The sequence below is a fragment of the Mercenaria mercenaria genome, chromosome 11 (genome assembly GCF_021730395.1).
Source record: "Mercenaria mercenaria strain notata chromosome 11, MADL_Memer_1, whole genome shotgun sequence".
NCBI lineage: Eukaryota > Metazoa > Mollusca > Bivalvia > Venerida > Veneridae > Mercenaria > Mercenaria mercenaria.
Window position 1 is genome coordinate 16,926,445 of NC_069371.1, and position 20,759 is coordinate 16,947,203.

At 36.6% G+C, this 20,759-nt stretch overlaps 2 protein-coding genes and 1 long non-coding RNA gene across 4 annotated transcripts in view; 2 read left to right on the plus strand and 1 right to left on the minus strand.

Annotated features, from left to right (window-relative positions):
• LOC123531514 (dentin sialophosphoprotein-like) overlaps positions 1 to 5,529 on the plus strand; it is a 31,111-nt gene extending 25,582 nt beyond the window's left edge. For both annotated transcript variants that reach the window (XM_045312555.2, XM_045312557.2), the window contains exon 10: positions 1,750 to 5,529. In XM_045312555.2, coding sequence (XP_045168490.2) covers positions 1,750 to 2,297 — 548 coding nt within the window. In that variant the 3' untranslated portion in view covers positions 2,298 to 5,529. The remainder of the gene's footprint in view (positions 1 to 1,749) is intronic.
• Positions 5,530 to 11,432: 5,903 nt separating this feature from the next.
• On the minus strand, positions 11,433 to 14,668 carry LOC128547045 (uncharacterized). Its single transcript, XR_008366275.1, has 2 exons — positions 13,982 to 14,668; positions 11,433 to 13,535 (listed from the first exon to the last, which is right to left on the minus strand). It is a non-coding gene; the product is annotated as an uncharacterized LOC128547045 (long non-coding RNA).
• Positions 14,669 to 19,080: 4,412 nt separating this feature from the next.
• LOC128546709 (uncharacterized) lies at positions 19,081 to 19,650 on the plus strand. Its single transcript, XM_053517972.1, has one exon. It carries the CDS (start codon positions 19,081 to 19,083, stop codon positions 19,648 to 19,650), a length of 570 nt encoding a protein of 189 aa, XP_053373947.1.
• The last annotated feature ends 1,109 nt before the right edge of the window (positions 19,651 to 20,759 follow it).

Genomic DNA, 20,759 nt, shown 5'->3' on the forward strand with positions numbered 1-20,759 from the left:
CTAGAGGCCATATTTTTCATGGAATCTGTATGAAAGTTGGTCTGAATATTCATTTTGATTATATCTAGGTCATGTTCGAAACTGGGTCATCTGTGGTCAAAAACTAGGTCAGTAGGTCTAAAAATAGAAAAACCTTTTGACCACTCCAGAGGCCATATTTTTCCATGGATCTTCTTGAAAATTTGTCTGAATGTTCACCTTGATGATATCTAGATAAAATTTGAAACTGGGTCACATGTAGTCAAAACTAGGTCAGTTGGTATAAAAATAGAAAAACCCTGTGACCTCTGTAGAGGCCATACTCTTCATGAGATCTTCGTGAAAATTAATGAGAATGTTCACCTTGATAATATCTAGGTCAAGTTCAAAACTGGGTCATGTGCCTTCAAAAACTAGGTCATTAGGTCAAATAATAGAAAAAGCTTTTGACCTCTCTAGAAGCCATATTTTTCAGTGGATCTTCATGAAAACTGGGTCATGTGGAGACAGGTGAGCGATTCAGGACCATCATGTTCTTCTTGTTTATACGAGTCAATATTTTGCCTAATCTGTAAGTCATAAGGCTTTGAAACTTTGACCTCTTGTTTACCATCTTACTCTACACATGTAGGCAAGACCACATAACTAGGCCTACGGCCTCCGTGATATATTCTTACGCATAAGAACACAGGTTATTCTACATTAAACCACACTTGGGAACTTATTTCTTGAATGAAAATTATAGTTACCACTATATTTTTGGCAATATCTTTCTTAATAATGAAAATTGTTTTCGACGAAAAATAATTTGTTTTATATTCGAGAAACAACGTTGTTCTCGTTACTAGGCATTTTCTACTTGCATCTGAATGCTTCGAGAAAGGCTTATCTCCGAAATCAATTTCAACCTGTGTTGCAGGTATTAATTTTTATCGCAAACTTAACGGACTCTATGACTTAGGTTGTATATTTGTAATAAAAAAAGTTACTTGAAGGCTATCACAGAAGCTGCATTACATGTGATAATCTGGCCCCACTTACTAAGCCTGTATTATTAGCTGTTTGTAATTCTCTGTGGCAAGTCTGCTACAACAGGTATGAATTAAAATTATTTAAAACACTTTTTTTGGCCTAAATCCTATTAATTTTGGGTCAGCAATTTAGTTACTGCAAACAAGCATGTATTAGAAAAGGTATTACGCCTGACTGATCTGATTGTTGCCAATAACGGAAGTTATATAGTTCTTTGACTTAAGCATTTTCAAAACCAGTCAGAATGGAAAATCTATTTTCTTAAAGATACCTTGGCAGGGAGATAACACATGTACTGTTATACTGTATCTGCATTGAAAGAGTTCATTAAAAGTAAGGCCGAAAACCCAGTCTCCTTATTTTGTCATTGTGACTAGGGCTCAGTTTTCAGCCGTGTTGTCGCTAGCAATTCGAAAGTCTAGCATGGCAAGTGCAGATTATGCAACACACAGCTTCAGAATAGGCAGAGCTACAGATCTGGCTTCCAAGGGTTACCCTTTGGTAGATGGTCTTCAAGCTGTGTTAATTTTTACATCTGGAAGTAGGTTTGAATTTATGATATGATACATAAATTACCTTTTAAACAGACTGGCTAATACTTGATTACTCACGTTAGAATCTAAGCCAAAATAGAAGTTTCATATCACAAAATCCTTAATTAGTAGGCGTAATCTGTTCTGAATGCCTTACTTTACAAGAATTTTATATACAACTCATTTATTGTTTTTTCTAACCTAGATGTATGGGTGTTGGGAGACTCCATCCCTTACTGGGCCGGCGTGCACACAAAGTCCCAAGGGAAACCAAACCTGGGCCTTCAAGACATATCTGTGGTGTGGTGGGGTGTCTGTGGCCTACGTTGGAAAGATTTTCGCCACTCAGTGGAGGCACAGATGCTTTCGTCACCCCCATCTTTAATTTTCATACATCTGGGTGGAGATGACTTAGTTTCCGAAAATACCATTGAAATCAGACATATGATTGAAACTGAGATCAGTTATCTACGGGAAGCTTTCCCAGAAGCTGTTATTGTCTGGGTTGACATTTTACAAAGACAGCATTGGTCTGGTTCACTTCAGGGTAAAAAACCTATAGAGAAAAAACGTAAGCGCTTAAACCGAATAGGAAGAAAAATTGTAACATCATCTGGGACAAGTGACATCATTAGTCCAGATATTGATGAGCAGACATTCTTTCAAGATGATGGTGTCCACTTAAACTTGGTTGGTCTGGAGTTTTATCTGGATTGCATTCGGGATTCTATTATCAAAATCTTAAGAAATTAACAATTTTTAGCTTGACTATTCGAAGACTAGTCTAGCTATTCTATTCTACTCACCCTGGCATTGGCGTCAGCGTCGGCGTCACACCTTGGTTACAGTTTTTCATGCAAGTACATACAGCTATCATTTAAAGGGTATATAGCTTTGAAACTTCTATTTTCTTATTTTGAATAAATCCATTGACTCAGAGCAATTGGTTTATTTACCTGGATATTTAGGCTATATCGCATAGCCTTCGTCAGATAACTGCACTGATTTCTGATCAGTGGGTGTCACGTGACTTTTACTAGAAATCAGTGCAGTTAGCTGACGAAGGCTATGCGATATAGGCGAAATATTCAGGTAAATAAACCAATTGCTCTGAGTCAATGGATTTATTCAAAATATGGACAATCCAGAGCAAGGGAATAACCTTCATTGTTGTTATTTTTTCTTTTTTTAGGTCAATTACCAACCTCACTGGGTCAAGTTCCATAACTCTGACATGTATTTTGAGCAAATTATGCCCCCTTTTGGACTTAGAAAATCCAGATTAAAGTTTTACATGCAAGTTGCTATCTCCAAAACTACTGCAGATATTGAATTGAAACTTCACGTGTCTTCGGGGTTATAAAACTAGTTGAAAGCATCAAGTCCCACAACTAACTCTTACCTGCATTTTGGCCAAATTATGCCCCCTTTTGGACTTAGAAAATCCTGGTTAAGTTTTGCGTGCAAGTACATACAGCTATTACTAAAAGGCATATAGATTTGAAACTTATTATTTATTTATCTAGATCAACTGCCAACCTCACTGGATCAAGTCCCATAACTCCGACATGTACTTTGGGCAAATAATGCCCCCTTTTGGACTTAGAAAATCCTGGTTTAAGTTTTACATGCAAGTTACTGTCTCCAAAACTAATGCAGATATTCAATTGAAATTTTACATGTGTCTTCTGGTTATAAAACTAGTTGATAGCATTAAGTCCCATAACTCTGACCTGCATTTTGGCCAAATTATGCTCACTTTGGACTTAGAAAATTCTGGTTAAAGTACATGTATTGCGTGCAAGTACTTACAGCTATTACTTAAAGGCATATAGAATATAAAATTAAAACTCATTTTTCTTTTACTAGATCAGTTACCAACCTAACTGGATCAAGTCCTATAACTCTGACATGTATTTTGAGCAAATTATGCCCCCTTTTGGACTTAGAAAATCCTGGTTAAAGTTTTGGGTTCAAGTTACTATCCTGAACAAAATTTTTTTAATGCAGATATTAAATTGAAACATCACGTGCCTTTGAGGTTATAAACTAGTTGATAGCATCAAATCCCATAACTCTGACCTGCATTTTGGTCAAATTATGTCCGGTTTTGAACAACTTTTTGTAAAGTTGTAAAATCCTGGTTAAAGTTTTACATGCAAGTTACTATCTCCAAAACTAATGCAGGTATTGAACTGAAACTTCACATATGTTTACAGGGTTGTAAAACTAGTTAAAAGCATCAAGTCCCACAACCAACTCTGACATGCATTTTGGCCTAATTATGCCCCCTTTGGACTTCTGGTTAAAGTTTTGCATGCAAGTACATACAACTATTACTTAAACGCATATAGATTTGAAACTCTTTTTTTCTTTTTCTAGATCAATTACCAACCTCACTGGATCAAGTCCCATAACTCTGACATGTATTTTGGGCAAATTATGCCCCCTTTTGGACACAGAAATTTCTGGTTAAAGTTTTGGGTTCAAGTTACTATCCAGAACAAATGCAGATATTAAATTGAAACATCACATGTGCCTTTGAGGTTATAAAACTAGTTGATAGCATCAAGTCCCATAACTCTGACCTGCATTTTGGTCAAATTATGTCCGGTTTTGAACAACTTTTTGTAAAGTTTTGCAAAAACTAATGCAGATACTGGAATGAAACTCTATAGTTATTTTAACATTTAGGGTAACATTTTCCAGCTTCTGGGACAATGATTCGAATAGTTGAGCATTGGCTGTCTAAGTACAAACAGCTCTTGTTAAACTGCAGTTCAGTATAAAGAATTTTGGGGAATAAATTAATTTTATTGTGGCGGAAAAATTCTATTTGTGCATATCGAAAGGCGATCAGGCGCTTCAAATTATTGCTATAAAGCTCGGCTAAATGCGATATCCTGTCCTAAGCACCGTACTTTGGCGCATTGCTTTCAGATCAAGTTCATGGCTAGGTGGCTTGGGTTGAATAGGTTTTGCCCTAGTGTTAGGCGAAATCTAGTTAGTATTGCTGTATTGATATATATATTGGGTTCCAACCCTTTGCATGCAACTACATGCTTACCTTCATGCACTGTTCCGCATGGTAGTTACTGGCCGTTTGCGGCTACCTGCAGGCGGTTGGTCCCTATCATGTTACATCACTGGCTCCTTCATTGCAATGCACAGCCATCCTGTTTTGGTGTATTTGTGTACATCTGCCATGTTACTCAGTGCTTCACTGTGTTCCACTGTATCGTTCAGTGGTGTTAGTGTTATTTCAAAGTATTTCTGGTATTGCAATTTTAATTATACCCCTATAGTTTTGTTGTATTGCTCTGACGTGCCTGGTCTCCTTTCCATTGAACATTTTTACTTCATCTTTTTGAGTGGCCAACAAAACCCAATCTTACATACTGTTGTATTTACATGTTGTTTAAAATTTATCTCTCTGAGTCATTTAATTTATATTGTTACATTAACATGTTATTCAAGGTGTTGAGTAGAATATAATGTGGAGCATATAACATGGTGTTTCTTTGTTGTTTCGGATATTAAAATGAGCCCTGCCATGAGAAAACCAACATAATGGCTAATAAGCCACTATGTTGGTTTTCTCATGGCACGGCTCAAATATTTTCACTACATTTGTAAAATTTCTCACACATTTCGACAATATGTTGTTGGGTACACAGTTACAATTTCAATTCAAGTTGTTTAAAAAGTGACAAAACTATAGATGAGTATTTCTTTTTATTTGAACAAGAAGACATCATTTATAAGGAAATTGTTGTGTTGATATTGAATTTTCACTAACATATAGTAAAATGTCAAACCAAATACTTGTTTCCAACATATCGCTGGATAAAAGAAGTTATTTTGTTTTGTTCTGATTTTCCTGTCATAAACAAACTTCTCTCGTTTGTGCATTTTTGACATGTGTATTTTTGTGACTTTTTGGAATTGATTTGAAGTATTAAAATAGAAAAGTGGTATCATAGCACTAATGAATTATGTTGACTTATTTGAGCTCATCTGAGTACAAAGTGCTAAAGGTAAGATATAATGATCACCCTGCATCTGTCTTGCCTCAACAGTCTCTGTAATCTCAATAGAGGTCACAATTTTAGTCCAATCTGAATGAATCTTTGTCAGAATATTACCCTCAATAAAGTCGCAAACAAACTCATTATTGGTTAAATTTAGATCAAAAACTACGTCAGTTAATAGGAAAACCTTGTTAACACTACAGAAGTCGCATTTTCTTTATGCAATTTTTTGTCAAATTTGACTTTGGTTACATTTCACAAATGTATGGCACAGTAACCATCCCTGTTTGGCTTACAATCTGCCTTCTGTTCAGTTACTCTTAAAAGGATGAATTAATTGAATTAATATTTAGTAAATAGTCATAAAATCAGGCCAAGTTCAATATAAATTACAACCCACCAATGTTTGGCAGAATTGGTGCCATTTTATGACTTGGAATATAGCAATATGTTGATGCGCATTTGATTACCATTGAAACATTTTTGGTACACAGGTATAAAATTAGTATATACAGGCCAAGTTAGATTTTAGTTACAATCCACCAATTTTTAGCTGAAGGTGAGCTTTTGTGGTTGCCCTTTGTCTACCGTCCATCCACAATTTCTTGTGAACATGAGTGAGATCACATTTTGCAATCGATTTTAATGAAACTTGCACACAACTTGTATTGGCATAATATCTCGATTCCTTTTGATAACTGGTTAGATCCCATCATGAGTTGCAGAGTTATGGCCCTTAAAGGGCTAAAATTTGCTATTTTGGCTCATGAACACGATAAGAGACCACATTTTGCAATTGATTTTAATAAAAGATAATCGGTAAGGGTAGATTTCTCGGGAGCACAGAGCATTTAAAACACAGCCTCAGAGCCACGCATTTGCAAAGTAGGCCCACAACAAAAAGAAGCTGTAATCACTGGATGTTTTAATCTGGATCTCACTCAGCCAGACCAGAGTTATGGTCCCAGAAAGTCAAAAATTTGCATATAAAGGGCTAAATTTGTGTTGTATGTATGTCAGAAAGTATTTGACCCAGGATTACGATACATTACAGGAATATTAATCAGCATGTAAAGTTTTACTCCTAAGGGTTTTGTTAGAGATATTGTTTAGCCAGACCAGGGTTACAGTCTCTGACTTACTAAAAAATATGCATAAAAGGGCATAAATGTTTGGGTCACACATATCTCAAAAAGTATTTGACCTAGAGTCGTGAAACATCATATGAATATTATTTAGCATGTAAAGTTGTGCACATAGGATATTGTCTTGGATTTCTTTCTGTCAGACCAGAGCTGTGGCCCTTGATTGTCAAAAATATGCATAAATGGCATACAAGTTTGTGTTGCACATGTCTCTAAAAGTATTTGACATAGACTCATAAAACATTTGGGGATTGTTATATATCATTTGAAGTTATGCACCTGACCAGTGTTCTATATGGGATTTTGCACAACCAGACCATAACCAGAGTTATTGTTCTTGACTTAGAGAAACATACAGATAGTTAAAAGGTTAAAAGTTTGTGTTGCATTTATGTTAATAATATTGTACCTAAAGTCATGAAACTATGAAGGACTATTATCCAGCATATGAATTTGTGCACATGAGTTCTTAGCTCACCTGAGCAATGCTCGGGTGAGTTATTGTGATCGCTTGATGTCTGGTGTCTGTCTGTCTGTCGTCTGTCAACATTTAGCTTGTGTATGCGATAGAGACTGTATTTTTCAACTGATCTTCATGAAATTTTGTCAGAATGATAACCTTGATGAAATGTAGGCTAAGTACCAAAATGGGTCATCTTGGGTCAAAAACTAGGTCACTAGGTCAAATCAAAGAAAAACCTTGTGTTTGCGATAGATGCTGTATTTTTCATTTGATCTTCATGAAATTTTGTCAGAATGATAGCCTTGATGAAATCTAGGCCAAGTTTGAAAATGGGTCATCTTGTTTCAAAAAGTAGGTCACTAGATCAAATCAAAGAAAATCCTTGTGTATGTGATAGAGGCTGTAATTTTCAACTGATCTTCATGAAATTTTGTCAGAATGATAACCTTGATGAAATCTAGGTAAGTTTGAAAATGGGTCATCTAGAGTCAAAATCTAGGCCAATATGTCAAATCAAAGAAAAACCTTGTGTATGCAATAGGGGCTGCATTTTACATCTTCATGAAATTTTGTCAGAGTATTTGTCTATATAAAATCTAGGTGGAGTTTGAATATGAGTCATCTATGGTCAAAAACTAGTTCACCCAGTCAAATTAAAGAAATACCTTGTGTACCCAATAGGGGATGCATTTTACACTGGATATTCGTAAAATTTAGTCAGAATGATTGCCTTGATTCAAGTTAGAATAGGGTCATCTGTTGTCAAAAACTAGGTCACTAGGTCAAATCAAAGAAAAACCTTGTGAATGCAGTAGAGACTGTATTTTTCAGTTGATCTTCATGAAATTTAGTCAGAATGATAGCCTTGATGAAATTAGGTCAAATTTGAATATGGGTCATCTGGGGTCAAAATCTAGGTCGCTAAGACTAATCAAAGAAAAACGTTTTGTATGCGATAGAGGCTGTATTTTTCAAATGAGGTTGATGAAATTTAGTCAGAATGATTGCCTTGATCAAATCTATGTCAAATTCTAATGTAGGTCATCTTGGCTAAAAAACTAGGTCACTATGTCAAATTGAAGAAAATACTTGTTGACACTTAAGAGACCACATTTTTGGTCCAATCCTAATGAAATCACTAGGTCAAACATGTTTACACTGTTATGGTGTGTTTCTCAGGTGAGCGACCTAGGGCCATCTTGGCCCTCTTGTTTTATTAGTCCCCTATTGGGTGAAAACCAGTCTTGGGGACTATAGGATTGCGCTTTTCTGTCCATCCATCCCTCTTTGTTTCATTCTGTCTGTCCGCAATTTCATGTTTGGCCCACAACTCTGTCATTCATAATGGAATTTTGATATTACTTGGCATAAATGTTCCCCATAATCACAAGCTGTGTCATGCGCAAAACCTGGACCCTTAGATCAAAGGTCAAGGTCACATTTGGAGTTCAAAGGTCAACAGGGATTTTTTCCTGTCCGACCCATAACTCTGCATGAAGGGATTTTAATATTACTTGGCACAAACTTACCCCATAATAAGATGATATATCATGCACTACTTTCAAACCCCTAGCTTTAAGGTCAAGGGCACACTTGGCAGTCAAATGTTGACATGGCATGAACAGGGTATGTTTCGTGTCTGCTCAAGAACTCTTTCATCCATCAAGGGATTACAATATTCCTTGGCAAAAATGTTCCCCATAATTAGAGCAACACCCTGAACCCTAGCTTCCAGGTCAAGGTTACACACGCAGATCAAATATCAATAGACTGGGTTTTTTTCCTATCCTGTCCATAACTTTGTCATGCAAAACAGGATTTAAATATCAGTTGGCATAAATATTCCCCAAGATGAAACAATGTGTCATGCGCAAAACCCAGACCCTTAGCTGAAAGGTCAAGGTCACACTTAGAGGTCTAAGTTCAATTTTTTTCCTGTCCAGTCTATAACTCAATAATCCTTAAAGGGATTTTAATATTACTTTCCCAAATGTACCCCATAATAAGATGATGTGTCATGCCCAACAGCCAGACCCCCAGCTCAAAGGTCAAGGTCACACTTGGAGGTCAGAGGTCGATACGTGTTTTTTAGGTCACGACAGCACGAGTTGTGGCCCAATATTTATGAAACTTGGTCAGAATGTTTGTCTTAATGATTTCTAAGTCAAGTTTGAATCTGGGACATGTGGGTCAAAAACTTGGTCACCCGGACAAGTAAAAGGAAACGCTTGTGAACACTCCAGGGGCCACAGTTGTGACTCAGTCTTTATGAAACTTGGTCAGAATGTTTGTGTTAATGATTTCTAGGTCAAGTTTGAAACTGGGTTATGTGGGGTCAGAAACTAGGTCAGTATGCCAGATCAAAGGAAAATCTTGTCAACACTCTAGAGACCACAATTTAAGTTTGAAACTTATGAGAATTAGTCTGAATGTTTGTCTTGATAATCTTAAGGTCAAGTTTAAATCCGGGTAATGTTGGGTCAAAAACTAGGTCATGGGGTCAGATCAAAGGAAAAGCTTGTAAACACTCTAGTGGCAACAGTTGTGATGCAATTTTTATGAATCTTGGTCAGAATGTTTGTCTTGATGATCTCTAGGTCTTGTTTGAATCTAGGTCATGTAGGATCAAAAACTAGGTCAGTATGCCAGATCAAAGGAAAAGCTTGTGAACACTCCAGAAGCCACAGTTGTGATCCAATATTTATGAATCTTGGTCAGAATGTTTGTCTTGATGATTTCCAGGCCATTTTTGAAAATGGGTCATGTTGGGTCAAAAACTAGGTCAGTAGGCCAGATCAAAGGAAGAGCTTGTGAACACTCTATAGGCCATAGTTGTGATCCAATATTTATGAAACTTGGTCAGAATGTTTGTCTTGATGAAGTCTAGGTCAGGTTTGAAATTGGATCATGTTTGGTCAAAAACTAGGTCAGTAGGCCAGATCAAAGGAAAAGCTTGTGAACACTCTAGAGGCCACAGTTGTGACCCAATCTTTATGAAACTTGGTAAGAATGTTTGTTTTGATGATCTCTAGGCAAGTATGAATCTGAGTCATGAGGAGTCAAAATCTAGGTCACATGGTCAAATCGAAGGAAAAGTTTGTGAACGTCCTAGAGGCAACAGTTGTGACTCAATCTTTATGAATCTTAATCAGAATGTTTGTCTTGATGACTTATAGGTCAAGTTTGAATCTGGGTCATTAAGGGTCAAAAACTAGGTCACCTGGTCAAATCAAAGGAAAAGCTTGTGAACACTAGAGGCCACTGTGACCCAATTTTTATTAATCTTGGTCAGAATGTTTGCCTTAATGGTCTCTAGGTCTAATTTGAAACTGGGTCTTGTGGGGTCAAAAACTAGGTCAGTGACCAGATCAACTCTGGTGAGCATTATAGGGCCATCATGACCCTCTTGTTTAATATGGTCAATAACACAAATATTACTTGACACAAATATTTTCCATAATAAGACAACTTGTCTGATTCAACCCCTTATCCCTCCCTTAAAGGTCAAGGGCTCTGTTGGAGGTCAAAAATCAATAGGATTTTTTCCAAGGAATTTTAATATTACTTGACACAAATAAACAACACCCAGACCCCTAACACAAAGGTCAAGGTCACACCTGAAGGTCAAAAGTCAACATTGATCTTTTCCTATCTAGTATGTAAAATATTTTATAGAAGCACAAGTGTCATATGGACCAATTAAAAAATTTTGGTGTATTTTCTTTAGAATCACTTCCCTTTAATTTGATTTCTTACATTTTCTTATATTTTCCTACCAATTTAAAATGAAATTTTATCCAAATTGAAATTAAATACTTTTTTATATTAATAGATGCTATAAAACAGTCGACAGTTGTAGATTTTTATATATTATGCAAATTTTGACCAAAATGTTGGGTTGTAACATATTCATTGTTTATACATCATTCACTTGTTTCACTTTGCAAGACCACAGGTTATGTCCCATGTATATCAAAATGTACTTGACCTGGGGTCATAAAACATTAGAGAATTAGTATGCATAGCATTGAAGTTGTGCACCTGGTGTCCTCTTTGGGATTTCACTTAGCTGGGCCAGAGTTAATGAAAAAAAACACACAAAGTGTTTCAGAGTTTGAAAGAGCATTGGAGTAACAGGAGTGTGGGCACCTGTGTCTTATGTACACACATCTAGTGTTCAGTATATATAATATTACCCAGGGGTATAATACATTTGTTATTGACATAATACTTTTCACTGAAAAAAATGATAGCTGTATTTATAAATCAATATATATTTATGTATATAATCCATTCTAACATATATACTACTTTTTCCTGTAAAAATTAGCTGTTTAGCAAAATTCTTAATCTATTTCAAAATATCCTACAACTTTATTGTTAAGCAATATTCTTCTTAATGAAACTTCCCTTCTTTTATCATAGTTTGTAATTGAAGTGACACGCCATTCACGTTGTGCTTGTTAAATTGGAAAAAAAACACTCTTCTTTTATTATATTTAAAATTGACATCAAGGCGACAATAGCAAGGTCATCAATTGTCGATCAGTCACCTTTTCCTTATATCTTTTGTCTCCCCCCTGCTACCAACGGCGTGATACGCACTGCAGATAGCATGGCCTTTGGGGCTTTTCGATGGCTGTAACATTATCATATATAAAAAGTTCGAAACTAAAAAATAATAGTATAAATGTAGGCCCTATAAGTTTCATGTTTTAATTTCTCACATCGGTAATAGAGTCCACTGCTGCATATATTCACACAAAAAATCAATGTTGGTATCATAAACCTTGCCTGTTTGTAATTCTTTTCTTCTAACATTGAACTCTGTTTCACCAACGATAAGCTGATTTTCAAAATCTACAAGGTCATTCCATGGCATCCATTCTCTGGTGGGTCTGTTATTATATGATTTTTCCAACAGGAAAACAGCCTTCCTCTTCAGTGCAGTATTTTGGATCTAGTTTATTACTTCAATAGATCGATGTTTCATTTTTATCTATTTTGCTCTGAATGTATCATAAGTGCGTTCACGAAATATCTGCCCACACCTCAGTCTTTGTCCTTTGCTTACTGGAAGTCTTACTGCACAGGATTTCACCATCACGTACATATTTCAGAAACTGGATGTTTGCCTTCAATAAAAGGCTCACTTCTGCAAAATCCATATGTATATCTAGCTCGACGTTCAGTTATAGTTCTCGGTCTAAATCCCATCAACGCAGCTCCTTTCATAACGGCAAGACTGCCATCTGGTGGGTAGATCACGCGTACATCCGGGATATCTGATCGGATACGCTGCTGCGCGTATTTCGATTCCACCAGCCACAAGAAGCGTAGATATAGGTTCTTTATTTTCTTGCATGGTTTTTAAGAGATCTTTGATTTCATTTACAACTTCTGAAGAGGTTTTCAATAAGAGTTTCATTCAAAACGAGTTTATCCTTTCTTAAAGTCATTGTTTTCATTAGAACTGATTGCACTAATTTTCTTGAACTTTTCTTTTAGACCAAAGGGAATTCTTATATTAATATTTGTATTGCTTTCATGTAATTCGGAGATTTCAAATAGACTTTTCTTCTTTTCAAAATCACTCATGAGCTCCAAATAAGCACTGATATATCCACGTTTTATTTGTTCCAAAATGTGGCATCCAACGTATTTTTCAATAAGCTTGTCAAAAACAACATTGACTTTATTTCCGCCTGCTAGATTCCCAACGGCCTAACTGTAGTGTCATCAAGAACTTCATGCACACATATATCCGCTGTTCCCCCGCCAATGTCAGCTGTAATATATTTTTCACCTTTTCTAAATGTTTCCGTTATAAAAGTTCCATCTGCATGTACCACAGACCGATTCGGTTGTTGCAAACAATAGCGAGCGGCCGCTTCGGGCGCAAGGCATAGATGCAACTGCTCTTTGCCAATATCTGCTGCCACAGCCTCCCTCATAAACTGTTTTGCGGAGTCTGACCAAATGGCAGGCACTGTTATGACCCATATTTTATGTTTTTATCCTGAAAACCGGCAATAGCTTAGGTGATCGCTTCTTCAACTTCAAATTTTAAACGTTTTATAATGATACGGAAAAAGATTTATCGCCTTGTAAGTTCTACTATTACAATCTTTTATCAACAGATCTCTTGTTAATCTATCTTGATGAAGAGAGAGTTTGTAGCCTTCAAACAGGTACCAATCAGCTTGTTTATTGTTCTCTACCAAGCTGATGAATTTTTCCTTTGCAGCGATACCAACAGAGTCTAGTTCTTCAGATCGGTTTAGTAACACGGTATTTGGCACTCTTTCATACTGCCCGTCAATTTTCACGCAGAAAACATCTTTACAACCCTCTGTCAGAGAAAAAGCGCATCCAATATTAATGGTTCCAAAATCTACTGCGGCAACAATCATGTACTTCCTAGACATAACAGATCATCACCTTGACAGAACGTAACTGTTCACATATATGTCGTCCGAACATATCACGAAAATAATATAGTTAAATCCATTACGCACTGGAATCAGTATAGTTTCAAAATTTCTCTTTGGTTATGCACTTTTTTTGGGTAATTATATATTTTGATTGAATTTATTGATCGCACAAATTGATGAAAAGATAAGAAAAGATAATCTTTATTTAAAGTCGGTTTTACCACACAGTTTAACACTCGCCAATAGAAGCTATTTTTCGACAAAGCAAGACTATCCTTTAACATACAAACATGCAATCTATATTTGTCTTATAGATAAACGAATATTTAAACTTGAAAAACTGGTGTTCAAATGATATACTCACGCTGGTCGAAGTTTTATCAGAGCGATTGATTCCAACGCTGTTTGACAGAAAACGCTTTTATACATCCAAGAAACGTCGAATTTCCGGCTTCGAAAATTTGATGCCATTTGTATATCAAGTTTTATAAAAACGATAATGGAGAGAACTGGAGCACAAATTAGTCTGAGACTTTTGAGCATAGTGCTAATCGAATAACTGTTGAAACAATATACTTAAAGGGCTATTTCTTAAAACAAAGCCTTTGCATTTTCACTGAATAATTCCGGATTGATTATTTTTAAACAGTAGACAAAACACATAATGCAGCACTGTTTCGAGTAGGTTGCTACGCGAGGCTTTTCATTGTTGGGTCATCACTTCTTATAAAATAGGCGCTCTAACCTGTACTTGCTAAAGTACATATATATTCCTTATTCCATTCTTCCACATCGTATTATCGCGTCTTCGCATCGTATTAAGTATCACCCCGACACAGTATTATAGTCAAAGTTTCTGTATTTGTGCTGCATTACTAGCCTGGGAATCCAGTTTGATAATTTCATTTTTTTTTATCTCCAAATCACAGCCTTGGGAAACCTATCTTCCGACTGCAGCGCCATCCATGCATATTACATCCAAAATATACGGATATACATATTCAAAATGAACTTCAATGTGCGTCATATTTATCAAATTGTAAGGTAAATCAAATTAATGCAGACCTAGTGATGTACGAAAATTGCCGAATTCTTGGCAGCATTTGATCACATTCTAATTAAAGAAAATCCATAATCAGTGGTAACATGAAACTCCGTCAGATTTTTCCAGGTGTTGGTAATGAATCAACGGTTTCCCAGGCTAGCTACTGCATTACATGTCAGTTTTTGGTTGCGGGTTTATCCCACTACCAAAGTTAAAGTGTATTTCTGACAATCATAGCATCTTTATTTTATTCTAAATCACATCCAAAGGAAGTTCATGTGCTACACAAAATAGTCCCATTCATGAACAATGCGGAATGCCGATGAATCATCAATGAACAAGCAGTTCTTATTCAACCTGTACCTATTCACACTGTCAAGATCTATCAATGATAAGGTATTCCGGCCCATGGTTACATCACAAGCTGGGTCAGGCAGAGTTCATCTCAGATATGAGGCACATTAAACTTGTATTTGTTTCTCATTCATGTATATTCATAGACTGGCATTTAAACAGAAAATAAATCTACTAAAAATCCGCAACCATCACAAATTTCAAGGCTTTGATTTATTGTAGATAAAAATATTTGTGCTTTTAAGAGATGCTACGTTGGAGAATCACTCAACCGCCTCGATAGCCTAGTGGTAGAGCGTCCACTTCGAGTGCGGGAGGTTGTGGGTTCGATCACCGGTCGCGTCATACCAAATGCGTGAAAAATGGTACCAGTAGCTCAGCATTAAAGGGGAAACTGGCTTCTTCTCTCATACCCTCGTGGCGGTGGATTCCATCAGGAATGAGGTGTCGAAAGTGATTAATAGAAGTTGTAGAACTTCCTTCTCAACTCATTTTAGCTGTGAAATTGCATATCTTTTTAGATTTTTAATACTGTATGGCTACATAACTTCTATGCTACGGCATAATTGCTTGTTTATTTATTTTTTTGTCATTCAACTAGTTTCGATCATTCGATGTTATGGAGTCGTTAGAATATGTACACTTAAGTTTGAGCGTTAAACCAGTTTTCCTGTTTCTGATAAGGAAAAGTTAATATACCACAGCTGTAAATACTTTAGGAAACAGAATCAGATGGGCTTTACATTTATTTTAAGAATATGTAACTTAGAATTTTTTCCAGACAAATAATTGAAGAAACTGTAGATAAAACTGTAGCTAAACAAGATATGTATCTGAAAACAACTTGTAGGGACCTTATTTGTATCGTATGACGTAGAACATACCCTCTCAACAGCAAAACTTGGTTGTTATACCATAATAATTATGTTTACTATAAATTGAACAGTTAGAAATATAACACATTACGTTTTATTTGATAGCTGTACGATTGTACCCTTACAGTGGGACGAATTTATCTCCTCCTTATAGACAAGGAAATGTCATTTATGAAGTCTCCATTGAGCAGATATGGTTGAAACTTCTCACATTTGTTCATTATACATTGTAATACCTAAAAATGGGCATATTTAGGAAATCTTGTTAATATTTTTTTCTTATAGGTATGACGGTAGCAATGCGCCGGTATTCCTCCGTGGTCCGGCGCCCGCCCGCTTAGCTCAGTAGGTAAGAGCGTTGGTCTACGGATCACGGGGTCGTGAGTTCGATCCTCGGGCGGGACGTATGTTCTCCGTGACTATTTAGTTTAAACAGTATTTATTAGATATATCATGTACATAAATATTTACAGTAACATTTACAATCAAAATTATGTAAAGGATCTAAAAACAAGTTTTCAGCGAAAACTTATATTAATTCATTTCCTCGACAGTAAAACATGTTGTAAGGATAGAGTATAAAAGAGTATGGGGTTTGTCTATTTATTTGTTAGTTTAAACTCCTTTTATAGTTTTTTAGTTAGCAAAGTATGAACATTGTGAAAAAAGTTGAGAAATGCTGCTTGGTACTAAGAATGTGCTGCATGCGGCCAGTCCGCGCCAATGGTCACCCGCACGCACCGGTATGCCGGTCACGTGGAGAATCGCTTCGAGGCAACGATGTATTGTTGCACTTTAGTAAAGACCGATATATTTTGAGTCGTTGTTAAGTGTTCGTTACCAAACAGTAAGTTATCAATAGTAGGTGCACAAGGTAATTCATTTAGGAGCAATTGTCTTTGTGGTATATAAATCGGGCATGATAAAGGTAATGATTTGTTGTTTCTGATTCACCGCATATACAATAAGGACTATTTGAAATTGATTTACGAAAAAGGTCATAATTTAGGGAACTGCAGCCTAGACGGAGACGAGTATGTAGTGCTTGACCAATCCTACTTTCTGAAAGGTAATGCGGTGGGGGTTTGGTTACGTTGCTGTTTAAGCGTCTCTTAAATATTTCTAACGAAGGACTTGCTTTGATTTCTTCGGACAACGCGTTCCATTCAGGAATCACGGATGGGAAAAAAGAATCTTTGTATAATTGTGTACGACAGCTTAATAAGGGAATATTCGTGTTATTTCTTAAATGATATCTATTCTGTGTAGGAGGAGGGATAAGGTCACATAAGTAGCTTGGGGAAATGTCATTTTTCATTTTAAGTTTCATATAAGTTTATGTTTCTTTCTTCTGTCAGATAGTGTCTCCCACTTTAAGTCGGTATACAGGTTGTTAATACTGCAGAGCTTCGTCGCGCCGGTAATAAATCTCGCTGCTTCAGTTTGTATCGCTTCTAGTTCGCGTTTAAGTTCTTCAGTACAGTTGTCCCAAAGGACATCACTGTACTCGAGAAGTGGTCTTATAAAAGAAATATAAAGGCGTTCGAGCGATTGTCTGTTGAAAATAAATTTCATCGACCTTAGTATTCCTATTCTCTGCCATGCACAATAAATAACGGATGAAATATGAGGGCGCCATTTACCATCACTTGAAAATACGACTCCTAAGTGTTTATGTTCTTCTACTGTTTTTATAAGAATATTGTTCATGAATAAGTTCGGATGGTGAGGTTTGTTATACTTTCTAGAAATGAGAAGCGTTTCCGTTTTATTAGGATTAAAATCAACTAGCCAAATTTTTGCCCAATGATGTATTTTACCGAGTTCAGAGTTGAGTTGAGATCCGTGACTATTTGATAAACGACATTGTGTCTGCAATCATTAGTCCTCCACCTCTGATTCATGTGGGGAAGTTGGCAGTTACTTGCGGAGAATAGGTTTGTACTGGTACAGAATCCAGGAACACTGGTTAGGTTAACTGCCCGCCGTTACATGACTGAAATACTGTTGAAAAACGGCGTTAAACCCAAAACAAACAAAATCCTCCGTGGTCCACGAATGTAGTCCCTGACACTATATAGTTCAAAAAAATTTGGGGGTAAAAAAGGCATTTTCATGCTAGGTATTGCTTTTGTTTTCAATTTAATCAGTAATAATATCCTTCTAGAGTATTTTAGAAGAGGTCAGATATATGGAAGATGGTTATATGTAGTTTTGTGATGTTGCTTATGCACCTGTCAATATTTTGCCCGCCCGGGGGAGCGGCGAGCATACACGGGACTTTAGACAGAAGGCCATTTCCGACAGGCGGGAATTAGACAAACATTTGATGTACCAACAAGGCTGTAGGGTGGGATTTAGACAAAAAAGGTTGTCTCTAGGGTGGGGATTTAGACAACAGTTTTTTTGAAATGTCAAATTCCCCTGGGTCAGCCTGCCGCAACCCCCCCCCCCCCCCCCCCCGGGCGGGCAAAATATTGACAGGTGCATTAGTGACAGCTGAGGATGCTGGGAAAGTTTGCGGAAGAATACATTGTTTACAATAGTGATGTCATCCGAAGTTAGCCGGTGCTTTTGCATTATGGTCGACATATTGTTTTTTTCTGTGCTTTCAATAGGATTTGGATTATTTTGTACAAGGAACATGGTCTGGCAACAAGTGAAAGAAAGGAAAAGTAAAATAAAACACTGTAGACTTTGACAATTTAATATGACTCACAGAAGAAATGTTTTTAATACCGTCATACCTAAAAGTGTATCCCATATACTCGACACCGCCTTCTGGCGGCGTCGAATGACTGCGGACAAACAATTTATTAAAGACTCGCCACACCCTAGTGACCTACTTTAAATGCGCTTTACGTCTTCGATTGGAGGAGCTAGAGACAGAATTCATAATCATGTTCTATTAACTCCAAATAAAATGCTTGATTCAATAGGGAAATCCGCGATTAATTAATATGCAGATTTGTCCGTCGATAGTCGACATAAAGAGTGATATTTTTTCCAACGGTACAAAACAACTCTTCACCATCATAATTGTTTGACCCGTGACTTTGAAATACAAGACATACTTGGTAGACCGTTTCCAGGTATAACTCTCTTTGGAATGGTAATAAAATTTCTCAAGGAAAATGCTGAACACGACATCTTACAATGTTCAAAGAATGTTCCAGTTCTAGATCCAGCATGGGTTTTGACTGTTCCAGTCATTTGGTCAGATTCTGCCAGCAATTCATGTGTGAGGCTGCAATCCATGGAGGGATCGACAGCAGACATTTAACGTTATGCCTAGAACCAGAAGCTGCAGCGTTATACTGTCTGCAGAGGCCAATGTGCTCCATAGTTAAATTTGATGACAGTGTAAGAAAGGAAACATTGCATGTGGGACAAAAGTATATATTGTGTGACCTTGGTAGGGGTACAACTGATGTATGCACTCATGAGGTTCTTGATGACGAAAATCTCCGAGAGATCTACAGGGCTGTCAGCGATTTGTCCGGAGGAAACAATGTAGACAGGTCATTTGAGAACATGTTTATAGAAATCATTGGAGCTCCAGCTTGGGTAGAGTTCCAGGAAAAGCATATGGACGATCATTTGGATCTGATGAGCGATTTTGACCATAAGAAAAGAAGTTTTGCCACAGTTCGCGCTAGTTCTGATAACGAAACAGTTATAAGACGTCCAAACGGTTTAATTGAGGCTGCAGAAGAGTTCAACAATACATCTTTCTCTGTGATTCTGTCAGAATCTTAATATAAGAATGTAATAATTTACAAGAATAGAAGATTGTCAATCTCACAGGAATTATATAAAAGTGTTTTCTCGGAGACAGTGGACAAAATTATCGGACATCTCAAATCCCTTCTTGATCAAATGTTAAAGCAAGACGAAAGCATTTCTTTCCTTATACTTGTTGGGGGATTCTCCGAATCTCGTTTCGTACAGGATGAAATAGGAACCAACATTCGAGGTGTTCGGATCATTTTCCTTCCAGGGGGAAATTTAGCTGTGATGAAAGGTGCCGTTATGTTTGGCTTAAAGCCAAAAAGCATAGTCGAACGTCGAACGCGGTTCAGTTACGGTCGTAGTGTGGTCCAGAAATTTGTTCCAGGTGAACATCTTGAACAGCTAAAAGTCAGTCGTAATGGTCAGTTGTACTGCATAAAATGTTTCAGGAAAATTATTGAAAAGGATCAGATAATGAAATTTGGGCAATCATTTCACTTAAAACTGAAACGTGTAAACCAGGAAGAACGGGAAAATTTGTAACTTTTGTATCAAAAATTTACCGTGAGGTCAAAGAAGCGCAATCCAATTAAAGTACTGCTTAAAAGAAGATGACTGCATTCCAGTTGGTAACGTTGTGAAGAAACCCCCAGAGGAAGGATGGTCTGAAAGTGTTAGACACGAAGCTTCGTTACTTGTTGGTGAAACTGAATTGTTTGTAAGATTCAAAAACACTGTAACAGGAGATACGTATGTCACAAGTATTGACTTCTTGTTAGCATTGCTTAGTCAGGTAGTGTTATTGTTTTCTGAAAAATTGTTAAGTACATTGATGTGTTGGTGTACCCAAGATTTATGTTTAATACAATCGGGTATGTTATAAATAAAATTATCTAGGGAAAGGCTTTTCGCTTTATTTACATGGTTTTATCTTATCAGTTTAAGGAAATAGTATACCTTCTCACCAGGGTCACCAGGGTTGATGTAAAATTGAGCTGTAGAAATTCATGAGTTTTTTTGTAATCCATAGTTTTAGCTGCAAAAAGTCGTGTATGTTTCCTGTGAAAATTTATAAAGGTTTGATATGTTTGACCTTCAGACATATCAGTTTTACACTTTTTCTTTTATGTCTTTTC